This window comes from Vombatus ursinus, unplaced genomic scaffold, assembly GCF_900497805.2.
Source record: "Vombatus ursinus unplaced genomic scaffold, bare-nosed wombat genome assembly UNPS02014791.1, whole genome shotgun sequence".
Classification (NCBI taxonomy): Eukaryota; Metazoa; Chordata; class Mammalia; order Diprotodontia; family Vombatidae; genus Vombatus; species Vombatus ursinus.
The window spans coordinates 27,366,442-27,382,166 of record NW_020954569.1 but is presented as its reverse complement, the minus strand read 5'-3'; the positions used below and the strand labels follow the sequence as shown (position 1 = coordinate 27,382,166).

Here is a 15,725-nt window from a genome sequence, read left to right as displayed (position 1 = left end):
TTTTGATGATATTGTGGCACCTAGAACTGAATTCAGGACTCTAGGAATAATTTGATCAGCACAGAGTACAGCAGTACTATTTTTGCCCTGGATCTGGGTACTATATTTCTGTTAACAAGATCTAAGATCTAATTAGCTGTTCTGGCAGTCTGGCCTCACTTTTGACTCAGGTTAAGCTTTTGGTCACATGAAATTCTCACATCTTTTTTCATATGCTGTCGATTCATGTGGTACCACTTCCTGTACTGCTGTAATTTATTTATTTTTTAACCTAAATCTAAGGCTTATCCCTTTAAAATTTCACTTCTTGCTTTGAGTTCACAGTTCTAACTTATTAAATTTCTTTTGAGTCTAACATGTTAGTTATGTCTCTAATCTTTGTGTTAAATGCAAATTTGATTAGCATACCTTTGTCCTGTTTGGTGATGAAAATGTTGAAAAGACAGGGCCAAGGACATATCCTTATCTTTAAAACATTTCTAAGTCCTCTTGTGCCTTACTATAACCTTTGCCCCTTTCCATCACTCTTGGTGAGTGAACAGTTATTTTACCAAATGACCTCCTTTTGCTTCTGTTGGTCATGATTTCTTATAGAATAAACAGTCTGAGCTTTGGACTCCATCTGCAGTGTCAGTTCTTTTGATTTTTTGACAGAAATGCTTAAGCCTTGGGCTGCACTTATATCATCTGTGATGTTGACTGTTGCAGGAACTTGAGGGCAGTAGCCAAGCTTTGCAAAAGGAGGAACTGTCTGTCATGGAGTATATTAAATAAACGTTGGGTTTTCCAGTGTTGACATGCAATTTCTTCTGACTTACAAATAGTTATTGGAAAGAAACACTGTTTCTGTCTCCTTTAAAAGAGTAACCTTACTATAATTTTGAAAAACATGATTAAGTGAGGCCATAAATATTTTTGATAGTTTTCATAAGACATTATATACAAAAATCAGGAGGAAAAGGAGTATTTCTTAACCTGTGTAAGTTTTGTGGATTCCTTTTTTTTTTTAAAAAAGTCCAGACTTGTGAGTTGATTCATGTGGAGTACTCTCAAGTGTAGAAACTCCTTCCACCAAGACAGATTAGCATGTGTGTATAGTCTCAGAGAGTTGCTTGGGAGCTCTGAGAGGTTAAATGACTTGCTCACAGTCACGCAGTCAGTGTATGTCTGAGACAGAGTTTGAATTGAGGGCTTTCTGACTCCAAGGCTGGCTGTTTTCATGACTAATAATTAAATAGGTAGATGTCATAACTTTGTGTGTTAGTCCTCTGGTATCAAAACATCTTTAGAGCTTTTCTAAGTTGTGTTATTTCTTGCCTTTAAAAATCATGTTTTTTTGAAAATTCACATTTAAAAATGATTACAACCTAATTGACTAGCTTCTGAGCAGTCATGTGCTCCCTGGGTCCTGTGGGTGTCAACTGAGTGCTTCTCAGAGTTACATTAACCTTGTGATCCTGGAGTGCTACAGTAATGTGCCATGGGGCTCATGATACTTCTGATTCAGTTTTGACACAGAACTAACAATATCTTGTATATATACCTGAAAGGCTTATAGAGGCAGCCCCTGAAGTTTCTTATTACTTTTTCCCCCTAGTCCTTTGTCAGTGCTGGGGAGGAACTAGAAAGGAGTAGATATACATACATACATACATACATATATATATATATATATATATATATATATATATATATATATATACACATTTTTCTCGCATCCTCTAGCTGGACAACTGAGGAGGGCTGGGCAATCCATTTTTACATGTGGGGCAATGGGATGGAAAGGCACTCTCAATTGGAGAGGAGGGAAGACAAAGACCCCAGAATCCCATCTCAGAGGGTTGAGGATTGGGTAAAGGATTTTACTTCCTGAAGATCATTTGGTAGCTTTCAATCCAATCCAATCCAACAAGTATTTATTTAAAGTGCCTACTATATTTCTATATTCTAAGAGTTTGGCTATGAAAGGAAGTAGAGATATAGGTTATCTTCAATCAATCAGCTAGCATTTATTAAGCAATTAGTATGTACCAGGCGCTCTACTAAGCACTGAGGGTACAAAGACAAAAGCAAAAATAGTCCTTATACTCAAGGCACTTACATTCTGAAAGTAATAGAGAGCAATGGCATTTACTGAGTAAAGGGGTGACATGGCCAATTCTGCTCTTTAAAAAATAACTTTGGTAACTGTGTGGAGGATGGGTTGGACTGGGGAGAGGCTTAAGACAAGGATTCCAATAAGGATGCTATGGCTATAGTTCAGGACCTGAACTAGGATGGTAGTCAGGAGTAGAAAAGAGGAGACGTAACCAGGAGTTGTCATGAAGATAGAAACAATGTGATTGAATATGTGACGTGAGCAAGAATAAGGAATCAGGAATGACAGAATGACACCAAAGTTTTGAACTTGGGTGAGTGTAAGGATAGTGATAAAGACTACTTGCCCCTCAATAGGAATATTCATAAGAGGAGAGAAGATAATGGGGAGAAGATAATGAGTTCTATTTTGAACACATTAAGTTAGAGATTCCTATAGAACATTCAGTTTGAAGTATCCAATATTAAGTTCTGTGGGACTGGAGTTCTGGAGAATGATGATGGATTTTTCTTAGAACAAGTCTATCAAAACAGATGACATCACTAAATGAAAGAGTATATAGAAATGTCTTCTTTTTTTTCTCTCCTTTCACTGACCTCCGAACTAAACAACTTGCCTTTTTACCACATCATTCAACTGAAATGGCTCTCTCCAAAGTTACTAATGATCTCTTAATTGCCAAGTCAATGATTTTTCCTCAGTCTTAATCCATCTGGACCACTCGATAGCCTTTGACACTGTTGACCACTCTCTCCTCCTACATATTCTCTCCTTTCTGCGTTTTCATGACACTACTCTGCTGGTTCTCCTACTACCTCAGCCTTCCATGATAGATCTTCATCCATGACACGCTCACTAGCTTTGGATGCCCCCCTCTCCCAATTCTCTGTCCACAGTGGCTAGCATAATGTCTGGAACGCAGGAAGTGTTGAACAAATGCTTTTTTTAGAAAATAAATTTTATTGATTTTTCTAATATTTATGCTACCTAAAAAGAGGAAAAAAATCAAATCAGCAAAACTGACCACTGCATTGAAAAAATGTGATGATATTTACAAAGTTATTCCCCCACCTCTGCAAAAGAATTGGGGGAGGTGTTTTCTCATATCTCTTCTTTGGGATCAAGCTTGTTCTTTATAATTTTATAACATTCATTTTCCATTGTTTTGTGGTTGTTGTAGACTGTCCTACATTGTTGTGTATATTGCCTTCTTAGCTTTGCTTATTTTGTTTTGCAACAATTCATGTATTTGTGTGCTTCTCTGTATTCATTACAGTCATTGTGGGACTGGAAAATATTGCTGTGAAATATTACACACTAATAAAATTACACAATAATAGAATTACTGTGGCACAGTAATGGTCCATTACTTCTTAATAAATGCTTGTTGATTAACCCAGATCTTCCACTGACCATGGTTAAAGGTCCCAGTCAGTAGGGACCTGGATATTCAGGATGATGGAAAGCCAAGGTCCTACTACAACATGTTACTTGGAGTTGGAGTAATCCCAGTCTTTCTCCCCACCTTACCTCTATCTAGCCCATGTGTTAGGTGCTTAGCTTGTTCCCAGGAGGGAGGTCTGACTTCCCTACACCTTGAATGAGAGCAAGAGCTTGGAATATTAGCCATTTTACCACTATTATTAGCCTCTCAAACTTGGACCACAGTAACCATAGCTGCTTCTTCAGTGACTTCAGAACTAATTTGATTCCCTGTGAATTTGGTGATGTTTGGAGATAAACAGCCCATCTGCTTTGCTCTAGTTGTAACTCTACAGTCAGTAAGGGTGGAGAATGAGTTGTACTCTAAATGACTAACCCTTTGTTCATCTCCATTTAGCTGATAGGCTTGGGGCTTCTGTTAAAATGCAGTATCATGACTCTGGAGGTCTGTGTTTTAAGGGACTTCCACTAACTTTAGTGAACTAAAGCCTCAATTTATTAAATAGTACCCCTGTGGAAGAGTTAACAAACCCCCTGAGAATTACTAATTTATGCCTAGGGAGCAGTTTATTGTTTCCATTTAGGTCAATGCCCTTTTTCCCTCCTACTTAACTAAAAGTGCTTCTGAGCTTCCCTGCTGTTGGATTTTTATAGACTTTGGGTTTTTTTTATGATAGTGAAAAGTAAGAATGTGTTCAAAATTATGCATCCAGAATTAGTTATATATACCTTGAATATGGAAAATTAGCCCACAAGCCTCAAATCACCAGGATGACATTTTTTTCTATTATAATGTTGGCCTTTGATCTGTATAATAACACTGCCCTGCTCATGTAAAAGCCCAAATTGCTAATGGTGTAATGTAAGCTATGAAAACACAATGATTAAGGAGAATATTTTGTTTGAACATGTATTAATGCAAAAAAAAGGAAAAAAAAAAGATGACCTGGTGGAAATGACTAAATGATTGAGAAGCAGCATGTAGTAGGAATTTAGGCATAAGACAAATGGAATAATTCTGATTGATTTTTAAATATAGCCTCTTAGGACTTTGATTTCTTTATATTTATAATCATGTTACCTGATAAGCTTGCTGACTTAATGACCTATGGTAAGGATTTTTGGGTCAATGCTTATAAAATCCTTTAATTAGGGAAAGAAAAGAAAGAAGGGAGGGAGAGAAATCTACTACCTTATAGGCCTTTTTTAAATTGTTTTATTTACTAGCATGTTTTTTAAACTTCTATGCTATAAAATCACATGCTAAATATCATTTTTAGTTCCAGAATTTCAGAATTGTCTGTTTTCCAAGCTCCTAGCACTGCATTCTCTATTGTGGGACAGACAGAATTTAAACTCAACTGCATCTTTTTTCAAGATCTCTAGAGAGAATGCATTGGATGGGACTAAACAGAACACAGCAAACTATATATGGAAATAAAGGGTGACAGCTACACTTTGAATTTACTTCACTGGATCATTTTAATTTATTAAAAAGAAAATTTGAGAATGTCCAGACTTTTAACAAACCTTGTAATGGACCTTTAGTAGTAACTATAAAAAATTGTGTAATGCACATACATTTAGCATAGCTGACTACTTGAAAACCTTTCTTTCTCCCCACTTCCTTTCTTTTCAACTCAGCAAATATTTATGAAGGCCTACTGTGTAGAGAACTTTATTAAGGCCCTGGGGAGGCACACAAAGTTTAGGTGAGTCATAGCCTCTGCCTTGTTGGAGAGAATGATACAAAAGAGCAACTGTCTCATGACATAGAGTACAGGACTTGCTATATGTGGATATAGTTGGTGCCTAACAGATGTTTGTTAAATTTAATTGAATTTATTAAGATTGGTCTTCATCCTGTTATGAAAATCTGTTACGTTACTAGTTGACTGTCCAGTAGAATTGACTTATCAGGGCTTTCTAGCATTGTTTTTTATAGTTAAATAGCCATAATACTCATTTTTTAAAAAATTATGATGTTTTGAGAGTGGACTTTGTAAAAGTCTAGAGTATCTTAACTCAATAGAGAGTTACACATAATGCCAACACACACATATTAAAATGTTGATTGTTTTCGTGAAGCTAAGTTGTAGGGCTAGGATCTGATGCCACTGATTGATGGCCTCTTCATAATAATCAGATCATGAATCCCAGATGAATACAAGGGAGCCTTCATTATCTTATAATCCAATGCATTGTATTAACTTCACTTGGCAGTGTTGTTGAGATTTTGAACATATGATTTTTATCACATCAAGAAAATTGCATGGCTTGTTCTGGAAAAATTTCCCATTTGTCTCATATTAGCTATTTGTTATAGTTTAGAACTATATTGGTATGGAGGAGTCTTATTCCTCCTAGATAATTAGATCACCTGTACTTTCAGAGAAAATATATCTTATTTAATCTGTTAAATTTTTTGGTCATAATAAAAGTTCCATCTTAAAACATTTGCCATTTTCTTTCCATACAGAGCATGGTTTATATCTGTCATCTGAAGCCTGTGGTAAGTTCTGATTCTAGTAGTGAGTTTCTCTTCCTTTAAGAAGAAAAAAAAAATAATGTTTCAGAATGGGCTAATGAGTTTTAAGGAGAATATTAAAAACAAGAATTTTAAGTATGTTTTATATATTTGTGAGTACTAAAAGTCATGTATCATGATATGGAATACTATTTCAATTATTTTTGTTTTTCACTTTTACTGTAAAGAGATACTAACTTAGGATGTTTTTGAATGGAACAAAATGCTCCATTATAATCTATTAAAGTTAATTTACCCTATTCAAATAAATCTTTTGTACTATAACATACTCATTTTAATATATTAATATAAGTACTTAGTATCAAATATGCATAATCTGTGTATTCCAAACTACTTATTTTCTATATGTTGATGAAAACTAACTTTTCCCTTAGTGTATGTACATTACCAAAAAAAAAATTCTATAGTTTTTTGCTATCTATAAATGTTAGTGAAATATAACTCCCAAGAGTAATTTTTCATAGTGGGGAAAAAACTTTTCAAAAACTATGTAATGCAACTAAACCTTATTGTAAATCTTCCACAATCTAATGAACTACTGTTAAAAGTCACATGCCCATTGTGTTACCATTTGCCTTAAACTTGTTGCTCCATGTGTTAGATTTTGGCACAGAGGTGCTGCTTGTCACTGGTGTTATCTGCAGCCATCAATCTTATAAATGTTTACCAATGCCTTTTTGAGTATTATTAAGACTTGAAGAAATGCTTTGCTGCAAAGGTTTAGAGAAAAATCTTGAGATTTTTATTATGTAATAACAAGAATAATCAACCATTAAGAGTTTTGGTTTTCATTTTTTTATACAGTCTTAAAAGTTAATCTTTAGGTAAGTGCATAAATGCCTAGATAAGTAATGGCCATTATTAGAGTAGTCTCCTAAAGTCTGAGTAAAAAATCTTTCTGGTTTGCTGAGAGCTTAATCTTTGCTTAGATCTGTGGTTTACTTCTTCATTTCTTTGTTAACCAAGTATATAACACCAGGACTTTATTATACTTGCCTTCCCCAAAGCTAATGTCTAAAATTTAGACCTAGGGTTAAGGCTTTTAAAAAACATTCCAAAGCTATGTCTTCAACAACCTCTTTTTCCCTCAATATTTCCTACGCTCTTGGATTTCAGAGGAACTGGGGTCTATTATAGAAGAGGATGGATGCAATTTTTACTCTCTTAAGAAAGAAAGAAATAAAAACACTTTGAAAACAAAATCGTATTCAGCCAAAACGGTTTGTTAAGACAGTTAAAGCAAGTTAAGACATGGCCGTGAAGACAAAATGTCAGCTAACATTAGGGAGATACTTGAGAAGAAGAGGTTCAGGCAGCACCGGCCTTTCAGACATAGCAACAATCACTGATTGCTTATTTCCAAAGATATGGTTTGGCCTTGAAATATGTTTTAGTTTAGACTAGACATCTAGGCACTATTATACTGCTTCCTTTCTTTTCTCCTCTCCTCATCCCCTCCCTCCTGCCATGCCCCAAGAACATACAAACCTGCCTCCTCCTCTGACCAAGGAGCGCGAAAGAATTTTGGATATTAGCTTCTTCTACCCAGCTTTTGGGTGGGAGTAGGATTGCCCCGAATAGAGACTGGGGAATGTTGAGAGGGCCAGAAGAGAGGAAATTTTGTAGGCAAGGGGATAGGCATGTGTTTAGGGAGAGTAGGGAGACCAGTTGGAAACTATTGTCAAAACTGGTTTAAAGTGACTATGAAGCACTTTTCAAAAGCTTGAATGAGGATTGTCCAGTCATTTAAATTACTTCCAGAACTGATTAGCTAATGAAGTATAGTAGGAAAAGGACTGGACTTCACTTAGGAATCAGATGACCTGTTTCTGCATTCCAATTCCTGTATCTAAGTAAGACCTGTTTGACCTTAGGCAACTCACTTCATTGAGTCTTGGCTTCTTCAGCTATAAAATGGAGAGGCTGGAGTAGTTCACCCCTAAGGTCCCTTCCACCTCTAATACTTTGTGAAATGCTCCTTTGCAATTGTAATGTTCTGTAAAGTGGTCGTGGGGGTAAACTGAATCAAGATATTTTCAGTACCTTTACCCCTTCCTTTTTTGTCTCCAGATTGTCTTCTCTCTTACAAAACTTTGCTAGTATAAAATATATCTGTAATTGCATGATAAATAGTTTATTGACAATAGCAGTTATTTAAGGAAGGGTAACATTGTGATTCATAGACATTGATTGTCTGAATAATTCTTGGTGAGCATTATTTGACCTTAGTAATGTTGTTTGGTTCAGTAGAGGTAGATTTGGTGACACACTTATAATTGACATATTGTATTTCAAGCACTTTGGGGGAAAAAGCCAAACTTTAAAAAAAAAAAAAAGGGAAGGTGATTCTTCAAAGTGAAATATAAACCTGCATTGTAGCTATAATTTTGCTATGTAGATGTTGATAGTTCTTAAATGGATGCAGGAGTGTTTTTGAGTGATATAAAAATTATAAGAAGTTTGACATTTTTTGGATGGTATTCTGTTGTTTCACTTTGTACAGTGTCTGGCACATAGTAGCACTTAATAAATGCTTGTTAACTGACTTAACCTGACTTGTTGCTTGGCTTTGTTCTTCCTCTGATCGGAAGGGACTGCGTTGATTTTGTTGTTGTATTTTCCAAAGTGCTGTACTCCATGATTAACTCTTGGAAAAGATGGATACCTAGCTGAACCCTAGTAAATATTTCCATAATATTTTTAAGCAGGCTGGGATCAGGATGTTTGAATGGCATGTTAAACAAACATTTAAGGTGTTGACCCAATTAGCACTGCTGAGTGCTGTTTAAATGTTCAGTAGATTTCATGGTTCTATTCTGGGAAATAAATTGCAATCTTCAGTTGTATGACATTCTAAACTAGCTATTTGACTCTAAAAACCACTTTACTGAGTTGGAGAACTACCAAATTCTCTCTTGCTTTCCTTGCTGGGTCAGTAAGATTTAGAGCTTTTGTCTGACCCAGCTAACACTTGGACATTCTCCTTTTTTAGAAATTGAAGTACCTGGTCCCTGTTTTGTAGCTATGAATCATCCAGGAGATGCTTAAGGAAGGCAAAAATTTTTTTCACCATAGTTTATCACTCTTTCCAGCCTCATAATCTAAATTAGGATCTGTTTAAAATTAAAGTGCAAGGGTCTATCATTTATGCCATGACTGAACAGTCTGGTTCATTCCTTCATTTGTATTGAATATGAGTGAGTGATGATTGCTAACTCAGAATCGGCCAGACATAGACACTTGAACCTAGCTTTCATTCATTTCTAAAAATACAGCATCTTATTGGCTCAGTAGGTCAATAGCCAGTTTTCAGTGATTGAAACACATCTCATATTACAGTGTGCAGATTGATTGTACTAAATGTTCATTGTGTTTACACCCATGTTTATTTAAACTTTATATATTAATATGAAGCAATATTTGGACAGATCAGACCAGTTTTCAACATTAAGACTTTGTAGTATTTAGGTGTGTCAGTATGGGAAGGTGGTGAGAAGAAAAGCTTACTTTGGCAAGAGCGTTCTAAAGTGATGAAAGGGCACTTAATGTTATGGTATTGTACTAAAAAAAATGTCCCTTGTTCTGGCATTCTTACATTTCTAATTTCAGTGGTGAATACAGTAAGTTGATCAATTCAAAAGTACTATAAATTGTATATGGGAATTCCCCCCCATCTTTGAAAGACAAATAAATTTATTGTTAAAGGGGATAGTGCAAACTTTATGCAACAAAACAGTTAACATTGAGAATAAGTTTTGCACATAGAAGAAAAAAATGGATGTAGTCAATTATAGGGGGAGGGAGAACAGAAATATGGGGAGGAGAATTGGTATTATCCTTCCCTCCATTTTGTTCATATCCATTTTATTCACCGATTTATTGCACATATGGCCTCTCTCTTAGAAGGATAGTTGGTCATGGTGATATGAATAAAGGATGTTTCTTTTAAGTAACATTATTTTGAATATTATACATTATATATTTGTGTGTATGTATATATATATATATGCATACATAAGTACTGGGCCTGTGATTTCATTAATATAGGGAATTTCCATTGAGGGAACTCTTATACTAAAGATTGGCATCTGCTCTACAGTTCACAGTTGTAGAGTGTTGTCTGAGGCACTTAGAGGTGAGAGGTTGTTACTTGCCTAGAGTCACTTAGCTGTACATCTGTAGTATATATAATATTTTATATACACACAGACACACATCTATATTGTGCCTACTATGTGCCAGGCACTGTGCTATAAGCACTGGCTATACATAATAAAAAAGTTACATGTTTTTTCCAGGGATGGCACTTAAATTGACTTTGAGTTTTTATTACTAATGATATATCTAACTGCAGTTTTTCTTCAAAGGGGATAGAAATACCTGGAGTTTTATTAGCTTGAGAGTTATGTATTTACATTACTTCCAGATTCCATATATTCCTATCTATCCTATCTTTTAAAATCATGGTATTTAGGAAAAATACAACAGCCTAAGAATATAAAAAAAAATAAAAATTTTACACATTATAAAGCCTTTTGTATTTGTTTTTCTTTTGACTATTATGCATGGATCTTATGGTCTATCTCCTTTAGTAGATGCCAGTGAGCTGCCCCCAAAGCTAAATTTATGACCCTATTTAGATTGGAACAATATAAACTCATTACCAATGTGATTTTGTAAAGATTCTTTTCACCATTGAAGCTGTCTTGTCTTTATTATAGCATTAGATTGGACAAAATAGAAAATTGCATAGAATAATTTATCTGTGGAGGTACTATACTAATTCAATACCTGCTTGTTAAATGGTTCTGGCAAATGTAACATCAGTATAAATATATCCTTGCTCCACTCTCTCTGCCAACCCCTTGTTCATTCATTTGAAGATTGACTCAGATGCCTGGGGCAGTGGTTTGAGTAACCTGTGATCATTCTGCAGAGGCCCTGCACCCTTATCTTTTAAAAAAAAAAGTTTCTTTTTTACTCTGCTCCTCCCCAAAACAGGGTGAATGACAGACAGGTCTACTTCTTTGCTTGGAATTCCCTCAGGCCAAGTTTACTTGTAAGCTTTTTCATTTGAAACCTGTGTGTCCCCCCACCCCCTTGCCAGATAACATAGTGCATTTTCAGTAGTAACTTAATCAGTTTGTATTCACACAAAAAACTTCGAGGTTTACATCATGAAATAGATCTTTGTAGTTCTTTCCATGTGCTGTGTGCCTAACACTCTTCTCCTGAGGTTTATACATATGTATAGTTTGCTTGTTCCATTATCTAACCTTTCCACTTTCTTTTATTTTTGATTTCTTGGAGTTAGGAAGAGTAGAGCAGCTTTTGTTACTTTCACTTGTCAAATAAGGTTTTTTTAATCACTGCAATGGAATTCCTTGGAGTCTTGACTGTCTACATTATATTTAGCTGTACTTCAATCAAAGTAATGTGCCTGGGTGTTATGTTTGTAAAATGATGGATGAAGGCAAAGATATAATAATACTGGTTTGATTTGTATAAAAAGTTATCTTGGCCCAGTTGATCTATGTTAACCTTTTAAAAGTCATATATTTTGTTATTGTGACTACCATATTAATTATGACTACCATACTAATAGTTCTTCTAAAAAGTAAATAGTAACTGATGATCAAGGATGTGCATAAATGCCTTATCACCATTCCACTATATTTACCGTATGTTTTAGTGTCTTCAACACTTTTATAGTGGGTTTGGCAATTTAAATTATTTGCATAACAATGATTTTGTTGTTGTTCAGTCATGTCTGACTCTTCATGACCCCATTTGAGATTTTCTTAGCAAAGATACTAGAGTGGTTTGCCATTTCCTTCTTCAGCTCATTTTACAGATGAGGAAACTGAGGCCAACCGGGTTAAGTGACTTGCATTCATAGCTGTCACTCCCTCTCCACCAATCCTTACTTCTAAAAGAAGGGAAATATATTTACCCCCTACCTGTTCTTTGAGCCTAAGATTAGTCCTTGCCTTTAACCTTAGTGCTGCTGCTTTTTAAATGTTGTTTGCTTTTATATTATTGTAGCAGTGGTATATAATACTCTGATTCTGCTTTCTTTACTCAGCACTAGTTCATATGTCTTCCCATATTTTCTGAATTTCTCATATGACAGTGCAGTAACATTCCATTATAACACTTTGTTCAGTTGTCCCCCATTTGATGGGCACCTACCTTTGTTTCTAGATTGTTGATGGCATTTTGTTTTGTTTGCTATCTCCAAAAGTCCTTTGCATCTTTTCACATACACATGGTTTATGCTATTTTCTGATGACTATAATCAAAATCACAGATTAAATTCAGACCAACGAAATTCATAACATATGTCATAAAAATAGGAGAAATTCTACTAAAGTTGTATTTATCCAGAAATTTCTCAAATTTCAGGTAAATGAAGTCTTGGTTCTTTTTTTTTTGGTCACTTTGGTGGCATTAATTAGAGTTATGGTGAGATTACCAGGTTGTGGTCAGAATTACAGTGATCAAAATCTGGGGAGAAGAAATTTAACATAAAAAAATTTTGGTTAGGAATACAGGAAGTCCGAGTTGGGCTGCCAATCAAAAATCAAGATTTTAGGATGCTTTGTTTTGCAGCCTATAGGCCTCACAATTCTGGCTCTCTAGTAGAAAACTGGATAGGGCTGGAGAGACAGATCACCTACACAGAGTGCCTGGGGATAATTAAGTGCCTTTCTGCACCTGGTAATGTTTTTGCTTTTCTATTCTGACCCTATTTTAGATATTAATCCCTGCATAGACACCTCATTAGCTTTCCCCACAATGTCTTGACAGTAACACATTGGAAAAATAAGATCTTTTGAAAGGTGTAAATGTCTTATTCTTTTGGGATTGCCTCCACCCTTTGTTTTCTTTCTCTTAGATTCATATTCAATTTTCTTTTGTTACTTTTGTTATAGAAAAGGTGTTTGTCGTGTGCAGGTGTGTTTTATTTCTTTTAATTCTTTTAAGGGGCTCCCTTTTCTGAGAGTAGGCATAAATAGTTGCCTTTATACGTTCTATAGAATCTTTGAAATGGTGAGTACCTAGTATACTATTTTTGTATCAAATTATACTCCAACTTCAGGTTTTATTTTAAATTTTGCCTGTAACTAAATTTTGATTATAAATTATATATTTTTATATTTAAATGCATCTCTGTATTTTGTAATCACTAAGATAATTAGAAAATAGCTTAGTCCTTTATATTTTCTGAAATTCCTTTGGGAGGTTCAGAATACTAGGTATTTATGTAAATGAGGAAACAAAGAATTCTCAACTATGTTTTTGGATTGCTGAAACTCCTTAAGAATAGAATTTTGTTGTTGTTATTGTTGCTGCTGCCTGCTTATTTCCATTGATCTTTAAATGGTTTATCTAACAAGTAAATACTTGGGGGTGGTTTGCATTCAAAGATTATTAAAAATACTGGTATCAGGCCACAAGCAACTATCAGTGCCAAGCCTGGAGTCAGGAAGACTCATTTTCCTGAGTTCAAGCCCAGTGTCAGACACTAGCAGTGTGACCCTGGGTAAGTCACTTAACTCTAATTGCCTCAGTTCCCTCATCTGTAAAATTATCTAGACTAGGAAATGGCAAACCTTTCTAGCATTTTTGCCAAGAAAACCCTAAATGGGGTCATGAAGAGTCAATCACAACTGAAATGACTGAACCACAACAACAATAACAATGACAACATGTGTGTGCACTGTGCTAGGCCCTGGGGATATAAATACAAAAAATGAAATAATTCTTAAGCTCAAGGAGAGCAGGAAAAGAAAGACTAAACAAATTAGGTCCTAGTATGCCTTAAAGAAGATTAATAGGGGCAGCTAGGTGGCGAAGTGGATAGAGCAATGGCCCAGGAGTCAGGAGGACCTGAGTTCAAATCCAGCCTCAGGCACATAACACTCACTAGCTGTGTGACTCTGGGCAAGTCACTTAAAACCTCCCCCCCCCCCCCTTTTCCCCCCCCCCCAAAAAGGGAGAAGATTAATAGTTCCTTAGTTAATTTATTTAAGAAGCAGACTATTTTGGTATAGCACGTAACAGGAAGTCAGCCTGTTCTAGCAAATATTCACCTTAGAAAAAAAAAATAACAAAGTAATACTTTGTTCTTTTCTTTGCAGACAATTCCTAAAGGTTAAATGTTAGTTTGTTTCTGCTAATATTAAGTCTCTTTATTACTAGAAATTCCATTTCTAAGAATTGACCGAATGGTTTTCAATTGTGAAATGTAAACCTTCTTGAAATTCAAACATACTTGGGAATCTCAGCTATAGTTTTGTTTATTAATGGCCACAAATGCTTTGTAATCTAAGCAAAATCCATAAGCTAAGGAAACTTTAGCTTTTTAGCCAAAAGTATAATTTGAGGACAATTTATACATACTTATGGTTGTTTTCTTTTATAGATATTAACTAGCACTTGGTCTTTAACTATTGTATATACAAAACTTACCAACAAATTTTTATTTACTACAGAAAAACTACAGCAGCAAATCATGACCTAGAGATACTTTAAAAGAAAAATAAAAAATATTTTTGCATGTTTGCACAATGGGAAAAGGTACATCAAAAAGCCTTAAAATATTATGCAGATAGAAGTTGGGAAGATATTTTAATTTTTGTTCAGAAGTGATAGTATTAGAAACCAGGAACACAAGTATTAGGATATAAATGAATTCATATTTTAAGATGATGAGGAACATATTAATTGGCATTCAATTATAAGATCAGAGGATCATAGATTTAGAACTGGAAGAGAATTGAGAGGTCACCAAAATACAAGCCCTTTGTTTTGCACTTGATGAATAGATTGAGAAAAGCTAATAGCCCAGAGTTATATAGTTAGTAAGTGACAGAGCAGAATAAAAATGCTTCCCACAATTTCTTAGAAGCACACAAGATGACAGCAGAAATAAAAAATTTATGCAATATTTGTATGATAAATGAGACTCTTAAATAATTGTGGGAACATGGAGGTGGAGACCAGATTTTTTTTTAATTAAGTCAAAGGTTAGGCCAATGGTTAGGTTAATTGTTCGTATTGTTTTATATTTAATATGAAGTATTGCTTAAGCATATTAAGTATAAATCACTTACGCAAAAGTCTGAATTTAGACAGTCCCTCAAGCCATAGTTAATTCTGAACTTTTCTCTAGTAATTGTTTCTGTCTCTCTGATGAATGTTAAGTAATTATGCTTACTTCAGAGGGTATAATTTGCTTTGGAAAAGGAAATGTGGTTATACCTGAAGCAATTAAGGAAAATATACACGGACCTATTCTTTATCTATAGTTTACTTTGGAAATTTTGAATTTTTTTAGATTGATGATAGAGGGTACTGCTGGGTGATAAGTCAAATAAGTATGCCTATATCACAAAATCAAATAACTTTTTAAAAAATTCTCATTCAAATTGGGCAGATGAAGCTAAAACATTATTTTCCTTCACTTTAACAAATTCCATTCAGAAACATTTATTAAATTCTTACTATGTATAAAGCACTGTGCTAGTCAGGCTAAACAAGTTATAATAACAAAATACAATTTTTGTCCTCATGGAGTTTGCTGGATTTTAGAAATTATTACTATTCTTTATTGTTATGCATACAATGAAA

General features: G+C 34.7%; 1 protein-coding gene across 4 annotated transcripts in view; it reads left to right on the top strand.

Annotated features, from left to right (window-relative positions):
• TRIO (trio Rho guanine nucleotide exchange factor) overlaps positions 1–15,725 on the top strand; it is a 505,121-nt gene that overhangs the window by 52,286 nt on the left and 437,110 nt on the right. For all 4 annotated transcript variants that reach the window (XM_027868779.1, XM_027868780.1, XM_027868781.1 and 1 more), the window contains exon 2: positions 6,021–6,053. In XM_027868779.1, the coding sequence (XP_027724580.1) occupies positions 6,021–6,053 (33 nt within the window). The remainder of the gene's footprint in view (positions 1–6,020; positions 6,054–15,725) is intronic.